Source organism: Eulemur rufifrons, chromosome 9, assembly GCF_041146395.1.
Source record: "Eulemur rufifrons isolate Redbay chromosome 9, OSU_ERuf_1, whole genome shotgun sequence".
In the NCBI taxonomy this organism is placed as follows: domain Eukaryota; kingdom Metazoa; phylum Chordata; class Mammalia; order Primates; family Lemuridae; genus Eulemur; species Eulemur rufifrons.
The window spans coordinates 41,694,551-41,721,599 of record NC_090991.1 but is presented as its reverse complement, the minus strand read 5'-3'; the positions used below and the strand labels follow the sequence as shown (position 1 = coordinate 41,721,599).

Below are 27,049 nucleotides of genomic sequence, written 5' to 3'. Positions count from 1 at the left end.
GGCCAGTCGACACCTGGGGTGTAAGTGATCTGTCGGCCAGGGGCTTGTCCCGAGAGCCACTTGTCCTGCTCCAGGGCACCCGGGCAGAGAGGGGCCTTCTCCTGTCTTTTGTTAGCTAGCCATCCTGCCCCAGAGGCCGGGGCACTGAAGCTGGCAGGCTGGAGGCCCCCAAGAGCTCTCTGCCCACCCCAGAGGGGCACTGGCCCTGGCTGGGCACACCTGGTTCTTGCTCACAGGCTGCTCTGTCCCCCTCCCAGCCTCCTGTCTTCTCACAATGGGGAAACAGCCAGGGGTGGGGTGACGGGAGTGAGGGTATCGTCCACGGTGGGGTGGGGGAAGCCGGCCTGGCCTGCAGGGAGTAAACATCGAAGGGTGCAAGGCAGCAAGGCAGGGCATTTCTGGTGGCAATGCCACAGTGCCAGTGAAGCTCTGGTGGGTTGGGAGTGATTTCCAGTGATGTGGCCCGATGTCTGATGATGTCTCCAGGGCTCCTGAGCACGTGGCCTGGGTTCCCAGCGCTGTCGGGCGGCATCCCTGGAGGCAGCTTCTGGTGACTGAGATGCTGTCTTGAGAGTTTCCCATGATGCCCCTGGGGCGGCAGCCTCCCCGCAGTTGCTGAGGACAGCCCCAGGACCCAGTGGGCTGGCTTCTTGTGCTCTGGAGGGACGTGTGTGCTGCTGCGGGTTTCCGGTTCCCTGTTTCCATTCATTCCCAGTTCCCTTCCCCAGCGGCCCTGGGCGCTGCCCAGTCCTGCAGGCGACTGTCCATCCTGTGGCTCAAGCTCCGCTGCTCCCACAATCTAGAACTCCTGCTCGGCAGAGGGTGGAGCGTGGCCCCCCCAGGCTCTCGTGCCAGCTGCTCCTGGCGGGGAGGGCGTGGGAAGGAGCGGGTCGCCTCCACAGATGGGTGGTCAGCGAGCCTGGCCGTCACCCCCCAGCCACAGCTCTCAGGGGGCCGCTCCGCGGCCCTGCAGCTCAGACCGCCGTGGACTGCTTGATGCTGTGAAAGCTGACGCGGGTGGGGGACGTGGGGATGGACATGGCTCGGGCCACCCGGGCGCGGATCGAGTGCTTGTCCTGCCACCGGTGCCACCTTTTTCGGATGGCAGAGCGGACCTGTGGGCACAAGGCAGGGCACGTCTGAGCCTGGGGCTGAGGACCCCTCCCCTCCTGGGCTGCGCAAGCCGCTGTCTGGGGGAGCAGCTCCAGGCGGGCGGTGCACAGGGGTCCACACTCAACGTGGGTGACATCGTTGATTTGCATGTTTGTTGGGACAATTTTCTCCAGTGTTCTGAGGAAGGGGCACCTTTTTCTAATCCACACAAAGGCACTACACGGCCTCCGCCGTGAGGAATCCCTGTCCTCGACCCGCACGCTTTTCCTGCCCCTGCGCTCAGCCCGGCCTGGGTTTCCCAGACTCGGTGAGACTGAAGCCCGGGGCATCCGGCCAATGCCTCTGAGAGCAAAGGAGCAGAGTGGGCAGGTGGCAGGGCCCCCACCATGGGACCTGGGAGGAGGAGGAGGGAGCCAGCACCTGAGGGCCAGAGGAGGCTCTGGGCAGTCTCTAGTCCCCACAGGCCTCAGCCACCCTGAGCCCAGTCCCCGGTCCTCACCTCACTGTTGAGGAAACAGTAGAACACAGACACGAAGAAGCCCTGGGGAGGAGAGACAAGGCCGGTCAAAGGCCTACGGCAGGTGGTGTAGCCCCATCCGGCCTCCCTGAGCCTCCTGCCCTCCAGGCCCCTGCCTGGGGGAAGCCCCGCCCAAGGAGGTGCAGGCCTGGCCCCTCCAGGGCTGGAGGGAGGGGAGGGCAGCTGTACCTGGAAGGATTCCAGGAAGGAGTTGAAGTAGATGAAGACGACCCGGGAGACCTCATCCTCCCCGGGGTTGACGAAGAACAGCATGTACGTGATGCCCAGGAGTGGGAGCAGCACCAGAGTGGCCTTCACTGCCTTCCTGGGGTGGGGCAGACAGGGGGGCCCAGAGTCACAGCCCAGCCTAGAGGGGCTGCCTCTGGCTCAGTGAGGGGGGCCAGGGCTGGGGGAGGGAAGGGGGAGTGGCAGGTGTCAGGAGTGTCTGAGGAGGGGGAGCTGGGACTGCCAGGAGGGACGGCCAGGCCTAGGGGGGACCCTGGCTCTGAACCCCCCGGGGGTGGGGCATGCAGGACCCAGTCACCTGTACTGAATGGTCTCAGAGGTGGTGGACGCCCGGAGCTTGGTCATGAGGATGCGGACAATGTTGAAAAGGAAGATGAAATTGATCTGCAATTTGAGCACATGAGCGAGGCGGTGCAGGCGTGGAGGTGTGCAGGGGCCTGGCTCGGAGCCCCGGCTGCTCTCCCTCCTCCTCACTAGCACTTGTACAGGCCTGGCCCGTGCCCCCTCTTTGGGTGGCCCCCACCTCCAGGCAGAGGGGTCTTTCTGTCCACGGTCAGCACTGATGGCACCCCCCACCCACTGCACCCTGTCTCCTGTCCCCACCCAGCTTCTTACCAGCAGGACCAGGATCATGGGCCCCTGGTAGATGTAGTCGGTGTACACCCCAGGCCGCTTGCCAAACCAGCACCTAGAAGGCCACAGAGGGAAGGGGAGGGGAGGGTCATCTGGGTCCACGTCAGTGGCATGAGGGAGCGGCAGTGCTCGGCCAGGGTGGGAGTGGCCGGAAGCCAGGATGTGGGTGCCCCAAATCCAACCCTGGCAGGTCAAGCCACTCGATCCCACTGCAGCGCCTCAGCTGTCCCATCTGCAGAGAGCACAGCACCCTCTGGGGACATGCAGAGCTGGAAGCAGGCACTGTGGCAGGGAGGGCACATGGGAGACACTGCGACCAGGAGCAGGCCCCACACGCCACCACTGCCTCCTCGCCCTGGTGGTGGCCAAGGCTCAGCACGCCCCTGGGGTGCTGTGGGGCAGCAGCACACACAGTGGCACCCAGCAGTTAGCCTTGCACCCAACAGTTAGCAATCTGCCTGAGTCCGTTCAAATGCAGCCTGATCAACCTTGAGGGGGAGACTTGCGCAGGTCCCACCTGTCGCAGGAGGCAGCTTCGCTTTGCATTTTCCCAGGTTTCCCTCCTGGAAGCCCCAGGGAGGTCTGGGGAGTGAGCGGGGACAGGAAGCCCTGTGCCCTTGTGGGCAGTGGCTAGATCTCACGGTGCCTCCAGAAGCCAGAACGTGGGGTTTTTATGTGAACCCTTTTGACTTTGTAAAGGTTGGCTACAAAATCAAGTCTTCTGAAAACACCACGTAGGCCAAAGGCAGCTGTTTGAGCGCCGGGTCCAGTCCTGGGGCTTCTGGTCTCCAAGTTCCGGCTGCTCACACCCAGGCCGCTGCTGCACCGTCAGCATCTCACCACTAGGTGGGGCGTCGGAGCCGCTCAGACCCACTTTCTCCTCCAGTCCAGGAATGCTCTTCCCTCCAAGACCCAGTGCGCGCGCGCGCGCGCGCACACACACACACACACACACACACACACACACACACTCACTCACTCACGCACGCACACAGCAGGTTTTTGAACCTTCCACCCCCTCCTGTACTCACGCACACACCTGCAGGCACAGGCGCCACTGCCAGGGTTTACGAAACTCCTGTTCTGGGGCTCAGCCTGCCCGCCCGGCTGGGTGCCCACCCGCCCCTGTGCACAGGCGGTCAAAGCAGCCTCATCAGTATGGAAGATAATCTTCCCGGCTCCACGTGGAGCCCAGTGAGGCTGCGGGGGCCCCGTCCCCTCCGCGGGGGAGGAGAGGGTTCGCCACTGTGATGGAGGCTGCCTGGACCCCCACTCAGAAAGAAGGTTCCTGAGAGCACTTCTTTCGCCAAAAAAGATCCTGGTGCCTCCCCTGGCCATCTATGTCCACCTTCTTTCTCTCTCTCAGTGGTTTTCAGTCTTTCTCAATCTTAGATAAACATTAGAATCATCTAAACGGTTTTTAGAAAACCTAAGTTGCAGGCCACACCCTGGACCAATTACATCCAACTCTCTGGGGTGGCGACGCCCCAGCATGGCTACTTTTTAAAGCTTCCCAGGTGACTCCAATGTGAGCCAAGGTTGAGAACCACTGCGACAGAAATCAAGTTTCCAGGGGTGATTGGGGACACCTGAGTCCATTTTATAAGGCACCACAGGGCTTCAGAGCTGGACGGAGCCTCTGAGATCATCTGGATCTGTTTCTAATAAATTCATGGAGTCTTTTGTTAAAACAAGTCTTAACAGAACACATTTAAATTGCATTTACTATGTGTCAGGCACTATTCTAAAGGCTGAATATATATTAACTCATGTTACCCCCACAACAACCCTTTGAGGTAGGCACTATTATTAGGGTGTCCATGTTACAGATGAGGAAACTGAGGCAGGCTGCAGTAATTAGCTATTTAATGATGGAGCCACGACTCAGAGCCTGTGCAGTCTGGCTCCAGACTGTCTCTCGTGTAAGCTCGAGGCAGATAAAGGACACTGGATCCCGGCTGTCCAGCCCCCCCGGAGGGGAGGGACCCTCGGACTGAGTCCTGCCCCCACCTCCTTTCCCTTATAGATGCAGAAACCACAGTCCTGACGGGAAAGCAGGCGTGGCCCAGTCCTCAGGGCGTGTCAGCAGGGCTGGGCGAGGAGCCCGGGCCTAGAGGTTGAGAAGGGGAAGGAGGTGACTTACTTCTCATTGTCGTAGTACAGCTTCCCAATGGCCCAGGCCACAATGATGGGGAAAGGCACACCTGGGGGAGAGAGGGGGTGTCATAGAGCCCCTCAGCGGGGCCTGGGGGATGCCAAGCCTGGAGGACCCCAGTGCAGCCGAGGGTCAGGGGGGTCAGGGGTTGCTGGGGTTGAGCTGGAACCACGTGCCTCCTACCCCCAGTGAGGGGCGGAGGGCCATGGCGCACCCCACCACCCCAACCCGGGCTCCGTCTCTCAGGTCCCCAGCCTGCCGGCCTGAGGCTGGGTGAGGAGAGGGCAGGCGGGGCCAGGAGGCGGCCCAGCTCACCCCAGCCGATGCAGATGAACATCCACTTGCGCAGCCGGTCGGTGGAGTAGGTGAGCACGATGGCCGTGTGCAGGTAGCAGCCCTCACCGAACATCCAGAAGAAGGTGGTCACGTGGAAGTAGTTGTAGGCGGCTGTCACCAGCCTGCACCAGCCCTGCCACCCCCAACCAGAGCCGATGATGGAGGAGGGGCAGCACCCAGCCGGGCCTGGGGCCTCCTCTGGACAGGATGGGGCACACACCCCCTGGGATCCTGTCCCTGTCCCCTGGTCCCTGAGGCCGGGCCCAGCCCCTCCCCTGCAGGGGACCCCCTCCTGGGCCTTCCTCTGACCTGGGTGTGGCCCCATCCTGCTCCCCGACAGGACGCACCACATTGCTCTGGTGGACCTTGGGGCTCATGGTGAGCTGCACCACGAACCAGGTGGCGTTGCGCAGGATGAAGGCTGAGATGAGGTTCCAGTGGATGATGTTCCGCAGGCACCGGATGCTTCTGGACAGCGGAGCAGGTGGATGACGGGAGTGACAGGAGGAGAGCAGATAAGGCACAGGCCGCCAGCGCTGCTCCAGCCCACATGTATGTATGGGGAAACTGAGGCAGAGCAGGGCTGACTGGCCAAGTCACGTGGGGAGGTGGCAGCAAGGCTCTCTTGATGCCCCACGTGGCCCTTCCCAGCTGTGACCCACCCAGACGTAAGCTCCTGGGGGCAGCGCCTGGCACACGGCCCGTGTTCCCTGGACCAAGGCTGCCTGCTACCTGCGGATGCCCGCTGCCCCCAGGGTGCCCCTGACTCCCTGCCGTCACAGGATGGAGACTCAGAGCATCAGTCCTGCTCCCGTTGCCCCCTGTCCCGGCCCTGCCACCTGCGCCCTTGGCAGCAGTGCTGAGGCCCAGGCACTTTCAAACCTAAAAAGGGGGTGTCACTCTATGGAGGCCCCACTTCCAGGGCTCCACCTGCTTGGTCACCCCAAAATGGTGCAGCCCAGCCTGGGTGTGGGTGACACAAGGTGGGCCTGGGCCTGGGCCTCCTCCCTCTCCACCCTCTGCCCCCAGCAGCTACTGGGGAGGAGCAGAGCGGCTCTGCCAGTGGTCCCAAGAGACCTGCATATGCCACCCTCCCACCGAGGGGAGGGCAGGGCATCCCCTTTCCAGCACCCCCCTCCCCAGAGCTGCCCCTGCATCTCCTTCTCCACTCTGCTCAGGGTGGGGACGGAGGAGGCGGTGCAGGGCCTTCTCACCTGAGCCGCAGAAAGAGGACAAAGGCCACCAGGAGGGCCAGCAGGGAGATGCAGTGGCCCAGGTAGTTGATGATGACAGCGACATGGTAGTGCACCTTGCTCTTTTTCTGGAGCAGGAGAGAGGGGGAGAGGTGAGGCTCCCACACGGCCACACCCCTGTGCCCACTGGATGTGAGCGGTTCTATGAGGACAGCGCCGGGGGTGGCCAGGACAGAGCAGGATGGAGCAGGTATCCTCACGGTGCTCCCGTGCGGAGCCCCTGCTATGTGCCAGGCATCACTCCGCAGCAGCACGTCAATCCAAGAGGCTGCCTGTCTGTCTGTCCCTGAATCCCATGCTCTGTCCACCGCTCCAGATTGTTGGACAAAGAGTGGTCGAACTGAACCTCCACATCCCACGGGATCCTCCCTCCAAGTGCACAAACGTCGGCCGCTCACCGGGTGCCCTCACGCTCAAGGCCCCCACACTTCCCTTCAGTCCAAGCACCAGGTGGCCCCTGAGGGTGCAGAGACGCCAGCCCCCCCCACCCCCCGGACTTCTTTCCCTACCCATTTCTGAACTGCGTCGCCATCTTTTCGGTCAGCCCCACATCCCTCCCGCTGCAGTCGCTGCCTGCTCCCGGGAGCGGAGCGAGGAGGGGACGCCGGCCACAGTGCACCGGCCCCTGCCGTCATCGGCAGCCACAAAGTCTCTCCAGGTTGCACGACTCACCGCCGGGTCCTTCCCGTCCCTGGCCAGGGGCTCTGCATGAAGTGAACGGGGTGCCCTCCCAGGACTATCACAAATCCCCCAGTTTTATTTCTTAATTAATTTAATATACTGATGTAGGCTGCTGCCCTCCACTCTCTAATCATCTTAAGCTCCAAGAGTGATGAAGCCACTTACAGAGGATTTTCGTGTCTCTTATCTCCTTAAACCTCAAAGCAACCCTGCGGGAAGAGCTGGAAGGGCGTCTGTACCTGATTTAGCAGGAAAACAGACCCAGAGGTAGGTTGACTCGCACGAGGTCACCCAACTTCAAAACCACCTCTTACCTGCACATGCAGATCGGCAAGATGCTAAGGCTACAAACAGGTCCCCAGCCCATAATGGGGGACTGGCCGTCCCCAGTGCCCAGCTCTCTGCAGGCTCTTGCACCCCTACAGCAAAGCCACCATCCACCCTCTCCTAGGTCCTGAGAAGGCAGGGCCCAGGAACCCGAGCCTGGCCCACGGCCAGGCTCCGTGACTGTGTGCGAGTGAGGGGAGGCAGCACGGACGTTGGAAAGTGGCTGGCTTTGAGAAGTGGGGTCCCCGTTGGTACCTCCCTCCCTCTCCCTTTCTCGGCTCTAGCGTGGGGCTGAGGATGACAATGCACAGAAACTGGCCACAGGCAAGTGCTGAGACAGGGACGAGCTCACAGCAGCCCTTTCATCCTTCCAGAGCCACCAAACAGCTCCTGGCCCTCTGAGGACCTTCCTGTCGGAACACAGAATCCACCGAAGTCAGAGCTGTCCCCAGGGGTCAGCCCTATCCATCAGGCATCCCCGAAGAGGCTGAGCCTGCCCTGCCCCACTGCCCTGGCTGCTGTGCCCTTCTGAAGGGGCGTCCTCACCGGAGACCCTCTCGGGTCTGGTAGAGGCCGAAACCCTGTGCTGGGAGCTGGTTTTCCTGGCAGGGGCTTTCTGGAACTGGACAGCAAATCACATTAGCAACTCGGGCCTTGGAAGGGCCCGGACCAGGGAGGTGTAAATGAAATCAGGTGAGAGAGGGACAGAGAGAGGGGAAGGGAGCAAAGGGTACCCGTCGCCCATGCAAATGGGGAGGGTTTCGAAGCGCCTGGCGGCAAATGCCACGATCCAGAGGCTCCGGAAGATACACACACATCACAGGCTGTCTGGAGCTGGTATTTAATTTCCTTTATTAAATTCTCCACGAATCCATGCTGAGAAGCCCCTGGGTAATGACAACATCTGTGGAGTGCGCGTGGCTCACGGGCCCGGGCTGGACGGGGGCGCAGGGGTGTGGGGAGCCCTCCACCGCCACCCGCCGCCCGCACCCCCACCTCGCCCGTGTCGGGCCGTGCTTGGGTCCTTGGGCTGCGGTGGGAGGAGTCATTTATTGAGCGCCTGCTGTGTGCTGAGCACTGTGCCAGGTGCTTCACAGACGTCTCCGCCTTTCCTTCTCACAACTGCCCTGAGACTGGTCCTTTCATCCCTGTTTTTCTGGCTGAAGAGGCGGAATAATTGGTCCACACCACATAGCCAGCAACTGGAACCGGGAGCTGCCTGGCTTTAAAAATCCCTCTTTTCCCTGTCCCCGTGGTACATTTCTTGGGGGACAAACAGGAATTGAAAACAGAAGCCCTCTCTGGGGAGGTCTGGCTCCGTTCTGGGCTTAGGAGCCGCAGGGGGCTGCCGTGGGGGGCCCGGGGGCTCAGGAGGGTGCTTCTCCATGGAGCCTCACAGGGAGACCCGGGCCAAAGTCTCTGTGTGACTCCCTGAGCCTGCTGGCCCGGGCTGGGTTCAAGCCCCATCTCCCACTGGCACAAGAGCCGATGCTGTCTGAGAGACAGCCCGAGAAGACAGCAGGAGAGACAGCAGTGTCACCCCAGAGATGGCCAGGAGCAATCTGAGAGGTGGCCACCAATGCCCTGGGAGACAAATAGGTCCCGTGACACCCAGTGACACTGAGGAATTTCCAGTAACAACCACAGATGTGGCCAGCATTATCTAGAGAGCCAGCAATACCCCGAGAGACATCAGCCCACCCTGAGAGATGGCCAGTGACACCCTAAGAGAAAGCAGCAATTCCCTGAGAAGTGGTCGGTGACACCCGGAGAGAACAGCCAGCAACACCTGAAAGGACGCCCAGTGACACCCTGAGAGATAGCCACTGACACCTGCAGGAGCAGCTGGGACACAGCTGGTCCTTGGGGACCTGACCAGCACTCTGTCCCGGTCCAGTTGGAGACCTAAGACAAGCAGGTGGTCCAAGGAAGGTGGCCCGGTGTGGTGCTCGGCGGAGGCCACTCTGCTGTACCCCCAATGCCCAGAATCTGCTAAGCAGTTGGTGCCCGGCTGGCTCTGAGCAGACGCTGCAAGACACCACGTTGTCCCAGGTGGCAGCGGAGTCAGACCTGCCACAAGGCCTTGCAGGGAGGGCGGCAATGAGACCTCCCTGCCCGGACCCCACGGCCCCTTCTGAGTCCCGAAGCCTCGGTCTCGCTCCCGTCCCTGCTCCCCCCACTCTGTGGGGCGTCCTCTCCATCTGGGCTTCCCGAGCTGCCCCCTTAGCCCCCACCGTACTCCAGCCCCGGCTCCTCGAAGTGCAGTCCCTGAGCCGGCGACATCAGCGTCTCAGAGCTGGTGGAAACCTTGAGAAAAGTGGAATCTTAAGCCCCACCCCAGACCCGCCGACTTAGAGTCTCTTTTGCAAGAAGCCCAGAGGACCCCTAAGCACCTTAGTGTTTCAGAAGCACCGGCCCAACTACAGCTCCCTTCTCCCCGCACTGTGAGCAGTGAACCTCACCCAGAGTCCCTTTCATGTCCCACCAAGGTGTCCTCCCAGGATATGCTCGAGGCCCTGACTCCTACTAGCAGGGTGCGGGGGACCGGGACAGAGTGTGAGTGTCCTGGGGAGTCAGGACCCTGGGGAAGGTTATCGTAGTGGAGGGAGATGGGGGGAGGGTGCTGAAACGGGCAGTGAGGGCCGGTGCAGGGTGGTACTGGGGGCTCAGTGCTATCCCCCCCGGGCCAGGCAGTGCCTGGGGGCCTGTCCCCTGGTGGTGTGGGCAGGTCTCTGGGGTGCCTGGCCTTGGGGTGCCCTCTCAAGTCCCATTTCACAGGCAGACTTCTGCGAAGCCAGTCTCTGCAATACCCCAGGGCGCTGGTGCTTAATTAGGGCTCAGCCCAGGCCCAGAGCTGAGAAACCTGCCACTCAGTTAATTGGCTACTTTCCTCTTTGCAGTTCTGGGATGGGGCGAGGAGTCTGGGAGTGGGGAGGGGTCTGGCGAGGCTAGGGGCTGGCAGAAGGGGATGGCATTTTCACTAATTAAATTAATTGATTACCCAGAGTGCCAGGCACCAGGCCAGCAGGGGCTATGGGGGAGAGCAAGCGGTGGCAAAGCCAGGCAGAGGTGGGCAGGGAGTCGGGGGGCAGTCACTGCATCCTGGTGGGGGGGGGTGTGGGTGAGGAGGGGGATGCGCATGTTACCCAGACATCCCTGCCCCCAGGTGCACCCCTGACCTCACGGGTGAGATGAGAGACAGAGGGGTGGCAGATAGATGGAACGTGTTCCATAGGCCAAGACAAAGGCCAGCACCACCCTCCCATCTACCAGGAGGCAGAGATCTGAATAACTCTCAGCCACGTTAGGGGACTTAGTGAGGTCCAACTGGAAGGGAGGGGCTTGGTGGACCGTGAAGACCTTGCCCTGCCCATCGGGAGGGCCGGATGCAGGGAGGGGACTGCCAGCAGCTGCGGCACCTAAGAAGAGGACAGACACCTGCCCCTCTGGGGTGGGGAGAGGGCGGCTGGTGGCCTGACCTCCAGCTGGAAATATATCTGCCTCAGGCTCTGCAGACCCTGCAGGACCATCAGAGCAGAGATGGGTGCGATGGAGGAGCCGGACACCTCTGTGCCTCCCCGACACGGTCCCTCTGTGGGCATGAACGTGGTCTCGAGTCGCCGACAGCACTGCCCTGCCTGTCTGAGCACAGCCCTGTTTCCTTTCCTCCCACCTCCTCCGCTGTGTGCCAGGCCGTGAGTTCCCCACCCCGCCCCCACCCAAGGCCATCTCCTCTGGCCCAGCTACCTTTCCTGACCTGGAACCCCACTTCCCTCCCCAGCCCAGGAGGGCGCCTCTTCCCCAGCTTCCCAGGTTGGCCCACTGGGTGGGGACTTAGCAACCTGGGGGCTGTCTTTGCTCAGGTCGGACCATCAAGAAGCCCGGCCAATCCACTCCAGCTTTCGTTGAACCTGATCATCTGGCCCGCGGGATCTGAGATGCCAGGAAGCCCCTCACCCTGCGCCCGCCGTGCCAGAGCAGCACCATGAAACAGCTCGTCACTCTTTTTTTTTTTTTTTTGAGACAGAGTCTCACTTTGTTGCCCGGGCTAGAGTGAGTGCCATGGCGTCAGCCTTAGCTCACAGCAACCTCAAACTCCTGGGCTCAAGCGATCCTACTGCCTCAGCCTCCCGAGTAGCTGGGACTACAGGCACGTGCCACCATGCCCGGCTAATTTTTTCTATATATATTTTAGTTGTCCATATAATTTCTTTCTATTTTTAGTAGAGACGGGGTCTCGCTCTTGCTCAGGCTGGTCTCGAACTCCTGACCTTGAGCGATCCACCCGCCTCGGCCTCCCAGAGTGCTAGGATTACAGGCGTGAGCCACTGCGCCCGGCCAGCAGCTCGTCACTCTTTAAGACTGAACATCGACCTATCTTTGCAGCTTCTGGAAGGAGACAGCAGAGCCCCAGGAGCTCAGCCACGCAAGGCCAGGAGGCCTGGGGAGGGGCTGAGCAAAGCGCTCAGGGCCAGGGTGGGCGCCACAGGTCGGGGAGAGTTGTTGCTGCAGGCCAGGCTCCTGGCAGCAGGCACAGCAGATCCCGGGCTCCAAAGCCCCAGGTTCCAGGCTCTGCCTCACTCTGGCCACGTGACCTTGCGTGAGTCACTCCCCATTTCTGGGCCCTCAGTCTCCCCATCTGTAAGATGAATGGGTTGCACTAGATCAGAGTTTCTCACTTTGGCCCCATCAGAAGGTTCCCTTGGGACACGTGTTATAATAAAATGCAGATTCCCAGGTCCGTCCTGGGCAGTTTGCTCTCACAGGTGTTAGCGCTGGGACCTGTATCTGCACATGCTCTGGGTGAGGTTCCCAGGCAAGATGGGAGGGAGGGTCTCAGGTCCCCTCCAACTCAGATCTTCAGGGTTGGGATGCTCAGGACTCTCTTCCACACCCCAGAAGCCCAGGGCCCTCGGACAGCCTGGGACATCTGCCCTTTGACCCCCACCTTCCTCAGCACCCACTGAGAAAGTGGCAGGAGGTGTGGGGGAGGGGACAGGGGGATGGAGGGCAGCAGCAACGCCAGAAGGACAGATCTAGCCATGCCACTGCCTCATGTCACCCTTAAGGGATTATTTATTGTAGCACTGTTTGTAATAACCAAAGACTGGTTAAATAAATTATGGCACAATGTGATATTATGCAAATGTAAAAGAGAATGAAGATGCTCTCTATGTACTGATATAAAACAATCTCCAAGATAGATGATTATATGAAAAAAGCAAGGTGTAGAACGGTACGAATAATATGCCGCATTTGGGTAAAAACAAAAAAGAAAATATATATATATATATATAATTACTCGTATATGCAGAGAATGTCTCAGGAAGAGCACTTAGGAAATTGGCAACCCGGGAGGGAATCCAGTGTTTGAGATGGGGTGGGAGGGAGACACTGTATTCCCACTTGTACCTTTTGGATTTTGCAACATCTACTCAAAAACATTTACATTTTTAAAAGGATCTCCAAGGTCTTTTTCCAACTGCACTGCTACCCCCATCCCTGGTTCTGATGCAGCCCCGTGGCTGGACCTTGACATGCCCGTCAGGTGCGTGGGGAGGAAACGGGTGGGGAGCCCGTGACTGTGTCTGGTCCGACTCTGCACCCCCGGGACGGTCCCGTGCCCAGCGCATGCAGCCGCCCGATGAGCATGAGCAGAACGAAGGACTCGGCACAGCCCTCCCTCGGGGCACTTGCTCCCCTGGCGTCAGCCTCTGGCTCCCCGACACCGCCCGGCCACGCAGTGGGCATGAAACTCTGCCGGGGGCCCTGGACCCCCTCAGTGTGGGCAGCCTAGCCCGCTCAGCCTCACCTCCACATTGAGGATCTCCTGGCACTCGGAGTAGTTCACGCGGGCAGCCCAGCTGCCGTTGGCCAGGCACTCCCGGTAGCCGTTGTCTGGGAAAAGGAGAGAGAGGCAGTGAGGGGAGAGCAGCAGGCATCTGTCTGTCTGTCCGTCTGCCCATCTAGCCGTCCGTCTGGGCCAGCACAGGGGCCTGCTGGCCAGGGGCCGTGGAGTGACGCTGGGGCGAGGGGCTTCCTCTCTGCCCTATTCCCCTGCCTCTTTTTGCCTATTGTCCCCCAGCAGGTGGGGGTCAGTGGCTCCCCTAATGCCTGCCGGTGGGCCCCGGCTCTGCCCACCCATGCCGGCACAATCAGGCCCACAGGACTGGCCCGTGGACAGGCTCGCCCAGCGCGGCCGGTTTCCCTGTGAGCCCTCATGTGGTGGCAGATGACGCGGTGGGTGCTCTTCTGAGCAATCTCCCGTTTTGGGGTCTTGCATGACAGGAAAAAGAACGGTGAGATCTCATGAGTCAACTCTCACGAGGCTGGGCATGATCTGATGACGGAAGGCTATGTGTGACAGCTCACGTGGCAAACAAATCTCCATGACAGGGTTTCTTGGGGTCGGACCATCCACAGTGGAGGTTTAAGTGGGAGGTCCTCACGTGGCAGTTTCACGTGGGGGGACTCGCAGGGCAGGTCTTGGGGAAGGTCCCCGTGGTGGCATTTCCCTATGTGGGCCTCATGTCAGAAGGTCATGGGATGGGAACATCCACCACGGAGGTCTCTGGGACAGAAAATGACAGGCGCAGGAGTGTGCTGGGTCTCATCACCCAGAGCTGCCAGGACTGCTGCGGGCCTGCCCTCCGCACTTGGAGAAGGCGGCAGGGGGTGGGGGCGGCAGGTTCTGTGCAGCCCCCGCCTGGCCTGCAGCCCAGAACCTGTCACCTTGCATGGAGATGGAGGGGGGTCCTGTGGGCCGCCATGACGCCTGGCTTTAGGGCTCTGGGCTGCCCAAAGGGTCCCTCTCACCTCCTTCCTGCCTACCCGCTTGGGCACCAGGGTCCCAAAACCCAGTGGGGAGGAGACCGAGGGAGTTCTAAATTCTACCTTGTCTCCTCTGCTGGCGGAGGTCGCCCCACCCTACCCCGTACCCGGCTCTGGCATCAGTGGCTTTAAACATGTTTCCTTGAGTTAATTCTGGCTCTGACTCCAGGCAGCACTGGCTGGAGAGGACTTGAACCCCGAGCCGTCTCCCTGGAGCCTCCCTCACTGCAGGCTCCCGCTGGACTCGGGCCTGGGAGAGGGCGGGGGAAGCTGCCAGAGTCCCAGCTGCTGGTTCTGGAGCCCTGCAGGGGTGGAACACTGCAAGGGGGCCAGAGGCCAGGGCCCTGCCGGCTCCACCGCTGCTGGGCTGTGGGGGTGACCTTCGGGCCCCTTCTCCTCCCTCGTAAGGGGAGGGGCTGGACCATCCAGCCTGGGAGCTGCCTGTCCGCTGGCAGCACCGTGACAGCAGGGAGAGGAGGCTGAGGAGGAGAGTTGCTGCCTGCCCGCCACCCCCACCCCCAGCTGGAAGGCTGCCAGACCTCCTCCCTGCCCCCCCTCCCCGGCCCCTCTGCCCAGGCGCTGCTCTCACTGCGGCTGCCAGGGGGGAAATCGGGCTGAGTGGATTTTTAAAGCTCTGCCCGGCTTCCCTGTCAGTGGACCTTAGTCTCAGGCAGCGTCGCGCCCTTGGGCAGAGTTTGTGAAGAGGCTGCGCGTTCTCTCCTAATTGCTGAATGAGGGATGAGCTACCAGAGGGCTGAGGCTCGGCGGCTGGGTTTGCAGGGGGGTCTGGGGGAGGTGCCTGGGACCACAGGCTGCTCTGGATTGTCTGCAGAGAGAGGGGTTTGGGGAACAGGCCTGGCAGGAAGGGGCAGTGGGGGGTGGGGTGGGGGGCGGTGGGGTGGGGCGGGGCAGGGCGGTTCCTGCCTTAAGAGGAGAAGCACAGAGTGGCGCTAAGAGCCGCCCCAGACCCAGACAGCCTGGGTCAAACCCTGGCGCCACCCCCACTAGCTGTGCGACCTTGGGCAAACCACACAAGCCCTCAGTTCCTTACCTGTGAGTTAGAATGATCTTAGTAATGGCTCCTACCTCAAAGGCTGAGTACTTTTACTTAACATGTGCAAAGGGCTTGGGACTGTCCCTGGCATGTGGGACTAGCTGTTATTTTTTTATTATTATTGCCTTGGAGCTGTATTTATGTAACCTTGCATGAGATTCAGAACATGTCACTTGTCTCTCTCAAAGAGGGTACCGGTGGAGATTTCGGGAGGAGCCGCCTTCGCCCAATGCCCGCTTGGCATCCCACATGTGGGTGGGGAGCCGGGAGGCCCTCCCAAGGCCGGGTCATCCAGACGGAGCAGGCTCTGATGGGGCAGGAGGGGGTGACCGAAAAGAAAACAGGCCCAATGGGGGGAAGTCGTTGCCAGGGAGGATGCGACCTCCTTGTCTTTAATTGCTGAGCTGAGCAGTCCTCCTGAAGAATCACGGGAAAATGGCTATTTCTGGAAATGCTTCCCATCCCTTTGAAGATCGGATGCAGCAGGAGGGAGGGCGTTAAGGAAAAGGCCTAGAAGTCCTGGCGGCACCTCATCAGTGAATGAATTAATTAGTGACTAATGATTAGGGTTCCCACTCGCTGCTGATTGCCCGGGTGTGTCTGCATCACCCGGGCGGGGGCACCTGGGAAGGGCGTCCCCGGCCCTGCCCTGACGTGCTGTCCTCACGTCCAGGGACCCTCACCCCAGCTCCCTTTCTGGGATGATAGAGGGTCGGGTGAGGGAACCCAGAGACACCTCATGCAACCCCCGTCACCCTGCAGGCAGAGAAACCGAGGCCCAGAGAGGCCCGTGCCCAGGGCTCCTTAACCAGTTACAGACAGAGCTGGGACGAGAACCCAGGACTCCCGGCTGCCACCAGAGGCAGGGCGTGGAGTGCGTTCAGGCAATAAGGCCTGAAAATGCCTATTTGGGGCATGTCAAGTAACCCTTGGGGACGAGCGTGGAGGGAGCTCATTGGGGGTGGCCACAGAGAGCCTGGCAGGCCCCACTCAGGAGCACGGGCTTGACCACGGAGGCAATGGTGAGCCACAGAAGGGCAGATTCCAAGGGAGAGTGTGACAGGGTCAGATCTAGAACCTTCCGCTAGGGCAGTGGCATTGGGGAATGAGGGCAGGATCAGACGTGACAATCCCTGTGCAGGTGGAGCTAACAGGCACTGGTGCCTCCTCCGCAAGCCCCTGACGCCCCAGCCCTGACTCTGCCTCCTTCCTGGGAGCTCCAGAAGGACTCAGCCACACCATCACGAGTGGAGCAGTGGGAGGGCTTTGGTTCCCAGGTTCTGACCCCACCTGCAAGCTCTGTGACCTTGGACAGGTGATTAGCCTCTCTGTGCCTCAATTTCCTTATGGTAAAATGAGCCCCACAAATTGGAGGCTGGCCGACTGTGCACCCCCCAAACTATCCTCTTGGACTGACTCTACCCAGAGGTCCCTCTCCCCTTCTTCCCTTCTGCATTTCCTCCCCTTGGTCCCCACGCCCCTTCCAGTGTCTCTACTCCCTCTCCAGGTCCCTCCCATGGCCAGGATGTGGCGCAGACACACGAGGCTGCAAGATCTGGCAGTGGCAGCCTCCTGCCCTGCTCTGACCTCCCCACTCCCCTGCCGGGCCCTCCCACACCTCCCTGGCCATAGCCCCAAGCCTTATCTTCTTAATCCATCTGGTAGGGGGCTGAGGGGCAGGAGGAATTTGGGCGTTCTGAGCTGGAAAAAGTCTCAGAAACATGTCATCCAGCCCTCTCCACCTTCAGACAAGGGGCTGGAGGGCAGTAAGAGGAGGGAAAATGTGCTGGAGGTCACACATGAGCTTGGAGCAAACCCCCTGGTGTCTGTGGTCACCCCTGGTGCCCTCTTGGGGCTCTGAGCTCAGGTGCACAGGTCCCAAGGGCCACAAAAGAGACCCCAACCCCAGGGATAGGTGAGGGCAGCTGTTGCTCTCTTGATAAGCAGGGATCGAGTCACTGACAGGAGAGAGCAAATTAATTCTGAGCATGGCAGGTGGTGTGGCAAGGAGCTGCAAAGCCGGGCAGTGGGGGTTGGGGGCCCCAGGGGAGCAAGGTGTTTACGTGAGGATCAAGTATCCGAACAGACCCTGGGTCAGTCTTGCCCCATCCCCACCCCACCTATGGACCTGGGATGCAAGTTGAGCCCCCACCCGTGGATTTAAAACTGTTTGTCCCCCAGGGCTGGTCTCAAAGCCTCTCTGAGCTTGGGGTTCTCATCCACAAAGTTGGGGCCGTTCTGATGACCCCGCCCTACCCCGCAGTATTGATGCACCTCAAACAGACGAACCTGCATTTTGTCACCTGCAGGCAAAAGTATCAGACAGACCTGGATGCAAATTCCAGCTGGTGACCTTGGGCAATTTCTGTAACCTCTCTGAGCCCCAGAGGCCTTAGTTATGTAATGGGTGATAGTGTCTCCCAGGAGTGTCATTATAATCACCACTGATGAGCACAGCACGTGGAGCCCGGAGCTAGCTTTTGGCAAAGCAGCTCTACCCACAGAGGTATTAGTATTATCATTATTGTCATCATTATTATTATTATTTCCCCCACCTCCACTCTCCCCATCCTGTCCCACCTCCCAGCAGATGGTCCCCCTGCCTCTTTCATCCTTACTTGTGGTGTTGTAGCGGACACCATAGAAAAAGGCGGGACAGGGCCGAACCACCAGCTGCCCTGCGGGACTCCGGGGCCAGCAGGTACCAATGAGGTCCACAGACGCGTTGCACTGCAGTCCTGGAGGAGAGACGGCTGGTGAGGCAGAGCGAGATCCCCACCCAGGCCCCAGGCAGGCAGAGGACATTCCAGAGTCCTGCCCACCTCCCCGCTGGCTCACACTCACACACCAACTAGGGACAGGACAAGAGCAATGATGTCAGTGCAGAAATGAGCTTACCCTATGTATGGGAAACACCAGGGGGAGAAATCTGAATTTGCTACTAAGGCACTAGGGAGCCAGTGTGGATTTCAGGGCAGAGGAGGAACAGAGATGCCTGGAGGTGGTGGTAAAAGCTAAGGTTGTGGCTGGCATTTGGAGGAAGGCTGGGCAGGCTTCGGGTCCCCTGTTCTGTGGCCTGAGGACACATCTCTCGGCCCCTCACTTGGTGATAGCCTGGAGCTCTGAGAGTTCACAGGAACACTCTAGAACAGGCCCAGCCAACCACTAACCCAGCCCCCTCACACATCTCTGGAACCAAACCACATGCACTCCAGCCCTGCATGGAAGACCCAGCTAAGTGAAGCTGCTCCATCTTCCAGGCGGCCTGATAACCACACTTGCTGAGCTGGACCCTGAAACCGGATTCACCAAGGGCACTATGCGGGGGGTGGGGGGGGGGGAAAGGGAGGGAGACACCATCTGGGGGAATGGAAAGGGTGCTGAACTGTGAGTCTGGGCCCATGGCTTCAGACTGGGCTCTGCTATTAATTTGCTGTGTGACCATAGGCAAGTCACTTGCCCTCTCTGGGCCTTAGTGTCTTCATTTATAATAAAATAGCATGGTCGAATTAGATCTGGAATTCTTAATCTCAGTCTACTGGAAGCTGCAAGGGTTCACAGACACCCTGAATATAATAAAAATTTTGCTATATATATATGCATATTAGTGGAGAAAAGGGCCCATGGCTTTCATTAGATTCTCAAAGGGGTCTGTGATTCAAAAGAGCTATAAACAAGCTGAACTAGAAAGAGGATGTCAAAGGCTCCTTCCAACTATTTGCTTTTTGGAGTAGAGCGTGTGCTTGTGTGTGTTTTGGGACAGTGTTGAGGCCCCAGTGACACTTCTGGAGGGTAGGGGCGGTGTTGGGGCCAAGCATCTCTGTCACAGTCCTGGCACCCCTCCTGAGGCTGCCCTTTCTTTCTCTGCCTATGATGCCCCTCTTGGCAGGAGGCTGGCACATAAGTCCTGTTGAGACCCAAAGTCCCCAGGTTAATAATGTGGAATTGGCACAAGAATGCACAGACGAGAAGGGGACAGCCTCGTCAGGCCTGGCTGAGGCCCGCCTGCCATCTCCTCCCCACATTAGCCTGTCCCCGGTCTCTCAGGAAACAGTCCTGGTTAAACTGGCTTTCGTTCCCTGCTGGACTCAGGGCAGTGCCGACCAGCACTCATACCAAATGCTGTTTTTTCTTTCTAATCAAAGCTATTCATAGGGTGTTCATGCAAATCAGGGCTCAGGGGGCAGAGGCCTTAAGGCCAAGTGGCTTAATTGAAAGAGAAAGAAATCTGGATTGGCGCTTAATGGACAGGAGGTGACAGCAGGCCAGGCGGCTAGAGTGGGCTGAGCCCGGGTGCTGGGCCACAGTGGAGCCTCCGTGAATGTCATCACAGCGCAGTGGTGGAGGCAGCAGAGTGACGAAGCAGGGCCATCCGTGCACGGGCCTGCCAAGTTGGGATCTGAACCCGTCCTGGATCGTGCTGACAGCGCTGAGCCCGGAGGAGCACGTGGCCTCAGGGAGGGGAGGATAATATTATCAACCATGCTCTGTTGTTTCAAAGCCGTTCTTCATCTATTTCATTTGTTCTTCATACACCCTACAATGCCACTATCTCCTTTTTACAAGTGAGGAAATTGAGGCCCAGGGAAGTAAAGTGACTTTCCCAAGGTCATGAGTCAATGAGTGAAAGAACCAAGACTCACAGGCAGGTGTTTTGGACTCTAACTCGAGTGCTCTTTCTTTCTTTCTTTTTTTTTTTTTTTTTTTTTTGAGACAGAGTCTCACTCTGTTGCCCGGACTAGAGTGCCGTGGCATCAGCCTAGCTCACAGCAACCTCAAACTCCTGGGCTCAAGTGATCCTCCTGCCTCAGCCTCCCGAGTAGCTGGGACTACAGGCATGCGCCACCATGCCCGGCTAATTTTTTCTATATATATTTTTAGCTGTCCAGATCATTTCTTTCTATTTTTAGTAGAGACGGGGTCTCGCTCTTGCTCAGGCTGGTCTCGAACTCCTGACCTCGAGCGATCCACCCGCCCTGGCCTCCCAGAGTGCTAGGATTAGAGGCATGAGCCACCGCGCCCAGCCTGCTCTTTCTATTATACCACATTGCGTGTCACTTAGGAGTGGGGACAGTCTAGGAGGCAGCAGGAAAGGGGCAGCATTTATGAAGGGCTGACCGTGCCAGGCACATGCCAGGTGCTCGGTACGTGCCACCTCATTTAATGACACTGCCGTACCTTCCTCAGTATGTTGCCCATTCATTCATCCACTCATTTGCTCACAATATCTACTGGGCTAGGCTGGGAGGACGAAATGGGATGTTCCAAGTGGCAGTGTCCGGAACGGTGCCCAACACACCTTCTCCGTCACTGAGGCCTCTGTCCTCCTTCCTCCCTTCCCTGCACAGCTCCCCAGCTCCCGTTCTCCAAAGAACAGAGGGCAGGGCGGAAGGCCACGTGCCCCTGGTCTGTGGTACAGATTCCACAGCACCCAGAATGCTAATTCTCCCTGCTTTACAGATAAGGAAACTGAGGCCCAAGCAGCCAAATGGCTCATTCCAAGACACTAAGTATCCAGAGACACTAAGAGGCAGAAGTGGATTTTGAACGCTGGTCTTGAAGGGCTCCTCTCACCACACCACAGCTGGCCCCAATCCGGGCAGCTGCCCCCCAGCGTTTGATTGCACCCACCCTGTGCCCAGGGTCCCTCCGCATCGCGGTGCCTCTCCCTTCTCTCCTCCCCGCCCCCTGCAGCTCACAGCAGCGGACGCAATCTCCACGTTAAGAGCCCAGAAATCTGGAGGGAATGAAAGTCTGTGTGAGACACGTAGAAAGGGAGAGGCTACAAGAACCGAGAAGAGAAGCCAAAGGAAAAAAGCCCGAGACAAAGATCCCCCTACCCCAGAGCAAAAGGCCAAGCGTGTAGGGATGGGGGCGGGGGGCGGGGTCCAGGGAATGGGTGGAGCCACACAGGGCGTGGCCAGAGGCGCAAGGGCCAATCCGGAGCGGCGGCCGGGCTCAGCCACGTAAGTGCCGCTAAACGTGCATCGGCAGGGGTTGGCCCTGCTAGGTCGGCCATGTGGTCTTAGGGAGCAGGCGGAGGAGGGAGAGGCAGGGAGAGAAGAGAGGAGAGAAGGCAGGGTGGAGGAAGAAGGGGGGGACCCAGAGGTCGAGGGCAGGGAGGAGGCAGCAGGACAGGGTCTCAAGCAAGTCGGCGCTGCCCATTGGACTTCCCTGCCTGGGACTGCCTCGCGCCTCGGCGCCTTCCCGTAATGCGCCCTGCCTGGGGTGTCCGCCGCTCCCACACAGGATTCCGGCTTCCCGTCCTGCGGGGAAGGAGGAGAGCAGGGGTCCCAGGGCCTGGGAAGGAGAACTTCTAAGGCTGTGCAGGACTTGGGGAAGGGGGGACCAACACTTGTTGAACACTGCACCGTGAGGGGCGCTTTGCATTACAAAATTTGTGCGGCTCATTCAACCCGCCCCACTACTCTCTGGGGAGGAGAAAACGCGAAAAGGCGGGCGCGGGGAGGGGGGGCAAGATGGCAAGGAGAGAGACAGGAGAGAAAGATGAAATAGAGTCAAGACACTAAGGGCAGAATAGGGAGAGGCAGACGGAGAGTCCAAGAGGTACAGAGAAAGATCATTTCCAAGGTGCTGGGGACAGGGAGGGTATTGATCTCCTAGCTGGGAAGAGGAGAAGGCAGGAAGCCAGTCTCTGTGTCACTCAGCCTGGTGGCTACAAGGACCTCAAGGTCAGGGCTGTAGGACTCTGATTCTTGGGCCAACGTCCCCTCCAGGTCCCACTGCCACAAACGCTCAACCTCTTCTGCTCTCCTGGCTGGGGGCTGGGAGGCGGGGGTGGTATTTTCCCACCCTGATATCATGATTCTGGGATGGGGAACAGTTTGGACCAAAGTAAGGCAGCCTTGCAAACAGCCAAGCCAATTTAGCCCCAGTAGCGCCCAGGCTGGGCTGCTGTTAGGAGCCAGCACCTCCCGCAGCGCCCCTCCCGGTCAGTGAAGGTATCGGCTCGAAGGGTTAATGACTTTGCTCTTTATTTAACAAGTACGAGACCCTCCTATCTCTGGATTCTGCATCTGTGGATTCCACCACCCGCGGATAGAAAATATGTGGAGTAAGAAAAGTGTCTGTACTGAACATATGCAGGCTATTTTTTTCTTGTCATTATTCCCTAGACTATACAGTTTAACAACTATTTACATAGCATTTACATTGTATTTGGTATCATAAATCATGTGAGATGATTTAAAGTATATAGGAGGATATGTGTAGGTTGTATGCAAAATAATATGCCATTTTACATGAGGGACTTGAGCATCTGAGGATTTTGGTATCCAGGGGAGCCCTGGAACCCATCCCCCCTAAGAAATGTTCTAGGGGCTGGGGATACAGTAATGAACAAAATAAATGTCCTGCCCTCATAGTGCTTACGTTCTAATGGGGAGACTGCAACCTTCCGCCCACCACACACATCTGTTAACCAGAAATACTATGGGGAAAAACTAAGCGGTGCAAGGAGACAGAGTGACAGGGTGCTATTTTAATTTGGTGGTCTCTAAAGTACTAAAATTTAAGCAGAGACCTAAAGGAATGAGGGAGCCATGTGCACACCCAGGAAAAGAGTGTTCTAGGCCGAGGGAACAGCAGGTACAAAGGCCCTGAGGCACATGTGTGCTTGGTGTGTCTGAGGTGCTGACATTCCTATCACTTGGTGGCTCAACCCCTCATTCTTAGGGCAGGTAGGTCCCTTTAGGGTCCTGCCTGGTTGGGGGTGGGGGCACCCTGGTCACCATGGGCCTTCATGTGGGGGGTGGGCTGGGAGGAGTCAAGCGGGCTAAAGGTATGCATAAAACAGGTCCTCTGTCTCTCTCCTTCCCCACCCCTGCACAAAGCAAATGCATGGGGCCCACACTCTGGTTGCTCGTGGGAACGCTGTGGTCAGACTGCCCCAAATCACTGCAAATGGAGGGAAGAGGAGAGGGGAGCCGTGTGAGGGCTTCCACCTGCCGAGTCAGGGTCTGGGGGGGCCTGCTTTAATGAACAGACAAGAACCCTTTGAAGGCGGCCTATTTAATGCTTGTGCACAATTGGAAACCGGTTTCTTCCCCCAAGTAGGTTATATAGTTCCTGTCCCACCAGGCTTAGGGTCCAAATGTGCTCAGCAGATCCTTCCACGGCAGATCACTCCAGAGGGCAACTGGCACCTGGCTCCGTCCCGGTTACGGTTACGCTGGGCCTCCCGTCAGGGGCTTCTGAATGAACCACGAGGTAGGCGGGCACTTGGCAACAGCCCTGCAGCTGGGACACCCCTCCCCCCATTTGGTTTAAACCCAGGAGAGGGGGAGCAGCAGGTGGCCCAAGGACAGCCTCTGAAACACACATTCCTGCCCATCCAGCCGCATGTGCTGCTGAGATGGATGGGCAGGGCCCCTGCCTGTGTCGCCTGGCATGGAGAGGGTGCCAGAGGGCAGGCAGAGAGTCCTGGTCTTTGCTCCACCACGTCCTGGTTGAGCTGCCTCCTCTTTGGCTGGGCAGAGAAGAAAGATGCCTTTGTCGGGTGTGTGATCTACCAGGACAAGGGGATGGGAGCCTCCTGTCCTGTGGGCCTGTGGGCTCTGTTTTTGCATTCCCAGCACTAGTACAGTGCCAGCCACGTATCAGGTGCTGAGGAAAATTTGGGGCCATGTGCAAACCCAACATGGGCATGGGAAACTGCAGGGGTAACACTGCACCCCTAGATGACTGACTGCTGTGCCCTGGGCACCATGGCTCTGTGGGTGGCCACATAACGTGGTTCTGGTGGTAAAGTCTGGAATCAGGCCCACTTGGTTTAAATCTTGGGGCCATGGCTTAGTAACTGTGGGTGCTTGGGCAAGTTACTTAACCTCTGAGCCTCAGTTTCCTCTTCTGTAAAATGGGGATAAAAACACTTCCCGACTCTATTGTTCTGATGATCGAGATGAAAGCACTTAGAATGGTGTCCCACACATAGTCGGCACTAAATAAATCCCAGCTAGTCTTAGTTATTGTCATTCACTACCTTACGACTGGAGATGGGGACTGATGACCCCAGGTCCTTGTCGACTCTGGTTCCATTTATCTATGATGTTATTAGTTAATAATTCTATTAATTCCTGGCATTGTCTTGCTCATGCTGTGATCTGCCACATGATGGGGCCTTAGCCCCGGGACCCACCTTCTCCCTGCTCCTGGCATGAGGCATGTATATGAAAGGCCCCCCAAAGGCCCCGGCTCAGTGCCAGCCGCCCCGGCCAGACGCCCATCCATCTGTCCCGGCCCCTCCGCTCCACCCTCACCATCTGTCTCTACCGGTGCCATCGGTCTGGGAAGGTCTCAGAGTTGGAAGACAAATGGCCCATTATCAGAAGCTGTTGTGGAGGGTGATGGATCGTGTGCCACAAGCCAGGCAGGCTGGGCCAGGCTGGGGTGGGGGCATGAAGCACAAATCACTGGGGAATGAACACCATTCATCACCGGCTGCTGCCTCCAAGGACAGGTGACAATTGCATGGGCCCAGGGATGTCATTCCTCCTGAGCACAAGCAAGCTGATGGAGCCTGACCAGCCCCGGGGCATGAGGGCGGGGGCTGGGGGCGGGGCCTTTCCTGCCAGGCTCAGCCTCTGAGCAGGTCTCCTCCCTCCCCATCTCTCTCCCCCAGAACTCCGGACCCTTACTCGAGAACCTACTTCCCTGTTCCCCACGGCCCAGCTTAACCAACTTTGCAGCCAGATGCTCTGGGCTCCCAGTACTTCCCCAGGCTTACCACTCCTCTCCCTCCTCGCCCCTCCCTGGGCCTGCCACCAAACCCACCTACTGGTCCTTGGTCAACTCTTGCTTTGGCTTAGAGCACTGGCTCTTCTCTGACAGTCCACACTCAGAGTCTCTCTTAATATTCACCTTGAAACCTCCTCCTTCAAGAAGCCTTCCTGGATTTGCACCACTCCAGTCCTAACCTCCCTGCCACCTCCATTGTAGTGAGCAATTCATGGCAAGTACCTTCTATTCATTCCAACTATATGTAAGCTTTTTAAACGCCTGCCAATATCACCAACAGTGATAATAACCAGCAGTTGCATGGCACGCTGGTTTGTGAAATGCCATAAAACTTAGTGCATTTAATCTTGTAATGGATCCTCGAGGCAGGTATCCCCCCTGCCTCCAGCTTTATAGTCAGGCAAAGGGAGGTTCAAGGGGGTCAAGGGCATCCCTATGGCTGCCAGGACACGACTGAACACCTGCTATGAGCCAGCACAGGAACCCAGTCTACCTTCTCCAAGTCCTGCACTCATTTCTTTACCCCCAGGCCTCCCTAGTGGAGGAACAGCTGGACAGGTAGCAGCTGCTCCGAGTTGTGGAGGCCTCCTGCCCCTGCAGGCTCAGCTTCAGGAATGAATGCCTGCACATCAGCTAACGCGCTGTGTCTGCTTCTCCGCTAGCACACGTCTTGCACTCTGCCTCATAGCATGAGCATGTGCAGACTTGACTCCTGGACCAGACTGGGGGGCCCCCCCTCTTTGCTCCTCCAGTGCCTTGCATGGGGCCTGCTGCATAGTAGGTGCTCAATTAATGAGCTGGAGTGACTTAAGGAGAGACTTGAAGAGGAAGATAAATTCCCAAAGGACAACGAGCCTCCCATAGACCCTCAGGTGTGGGGGCCTCTCCGGTTTTGCCTGGCAGCAGCCATCCCAGGACTACACCAAAAGTTAGAAAACGCATGGCCTTGGGAGCTCAAAGATCTAGATTTGGGTCCCAGCCACCGCCACGTACTGGCTGTGTGGTCTGGGGGAGTTAGGTAACTGTGGCTCAGTTTCCTCATTTGTGCAAATGTCAGGTTTTCAACTCCTGTGAGGATGAAATAAGACGATTATACAAAAGCACTTTGTGCGTGGTGAGGTTACACAGGTGTTAGTAATGTTTGCGGTTCCACAGTCTTTTCTATCCGAGAGGCGTAGAGCAAGGTGTCGGAGGCCACACCCCTCCTGTGCCCATGGCAGATGCTGTTAATCAATCGCAGCTTTCTTTCCCACCAAACTTACACTCAACTTCAGGATCCTTCTTAACACAGCACCCATGGAGACATGAACAATTGCTCAGAGCCCTGGAGGGAACATCTCTTTGCTGCTTGTACTTTAAGGCATGGTCTGTGTGCAGGCCCTCGGAGACCTAGGGCAGGTGGCACTGTGGGGACCCGGAATCTTGATGGAGGGGGTTGGGGGGACTCACCTGAGATGTTGCTGGCCAGAGACAGGCTCTCGCAATGCTGGTCCTGGAGGGAGGCGGACACGGGGTTCAGCCCCAGGAGGAGAAGGGCCTGTGGGCACAGGGAGGTGAAGGACGTGGTTAGGCTGGCGCCACGAGCAGTCTGGACTGCAGCTTCCTGCCTGCCCTCCCGTCCCTGTCACATATCCAGTCTCTTCCCAGATACTCGCCTCCGATCTCCTCCCTCCTCCCTGCGGGTGCTCTTGGCCTGGAAGGTCTGGAGTTGCTCCGCTTACGGAGGGGCCTGGAAGGGACCCCGATAGAAGGAGCCCAAGCTGAATTTTATCCCCGGGGGATGGGGTGCTGCAGGAGGAAGCCACCTCCAACCCCATGGGATCCTAAGCACGGCCCAATCGTGCCCAACACACACACACACACACACACACACGCACCCTCCCACCAGCCTGCTGAACACCAGGGGCTCACAGACCCTCATTAGAGCACCTGCCTCTCCCGGCCCCCTTCCTCCAGAGCTGGCCTCTTGTTCGTGCACTGCTTCCTGGGCCCTCGTCCCCGCCTGACTAATTACCAGTCACTACAAATTGTGCCTTGCTGTTTATCAAGCCCTTTTACATCTGCAATGGCACTTAATTCTGCCTGGGGCTGGCATGGCTGTGCCTACTTGCAGATGAGGAAACTGAGGCACAGAGAGGTAAGGGACA

The 27,049-nt window shown here is 58.6% G+C and overlaps 1 protein-coding gene across 1 annotated transcript; it reads right to left on the bottom strand.

Moving 5' to 3' along the window:
* Positions 1-974: 974 nt before the first annotated feature.
* On the bottom strand, positions 975-26,436 carry CRHR1 (corticotropin releasing hormone receptor 1). Its single transcript, XM_069481585.1, has 12 exons — positions 26,352-26,436; positions 17,765-17,884; positions 13,074-13,159; positions 6,215-6,321; positions 5,348-5,468; positions 4,980-5,133; positions 4,653-4,713; positions 2,492-2,564; positions 2,175-2,260; positions 1,820-1,955; positions 1,613-1,654; positions 975-1,115 (listed from the first exon to the last, which is right to left on the bottom strand). Exons 5-12 carry the CDS (start codon positions 5,375-5,377, stop codon positions 975-977), a joined length of 723 nt encoding a protein of 240 aa, XP_069337686.1. The 5' UTR covers positions 5,378-5,468; positions 6,215-6,321; positions 13,074-13,159; positions 17,765-17,884; positions 26,352-26,436.
* Positions 26,437-27,049: the final 613 nt, after the last annotated feature.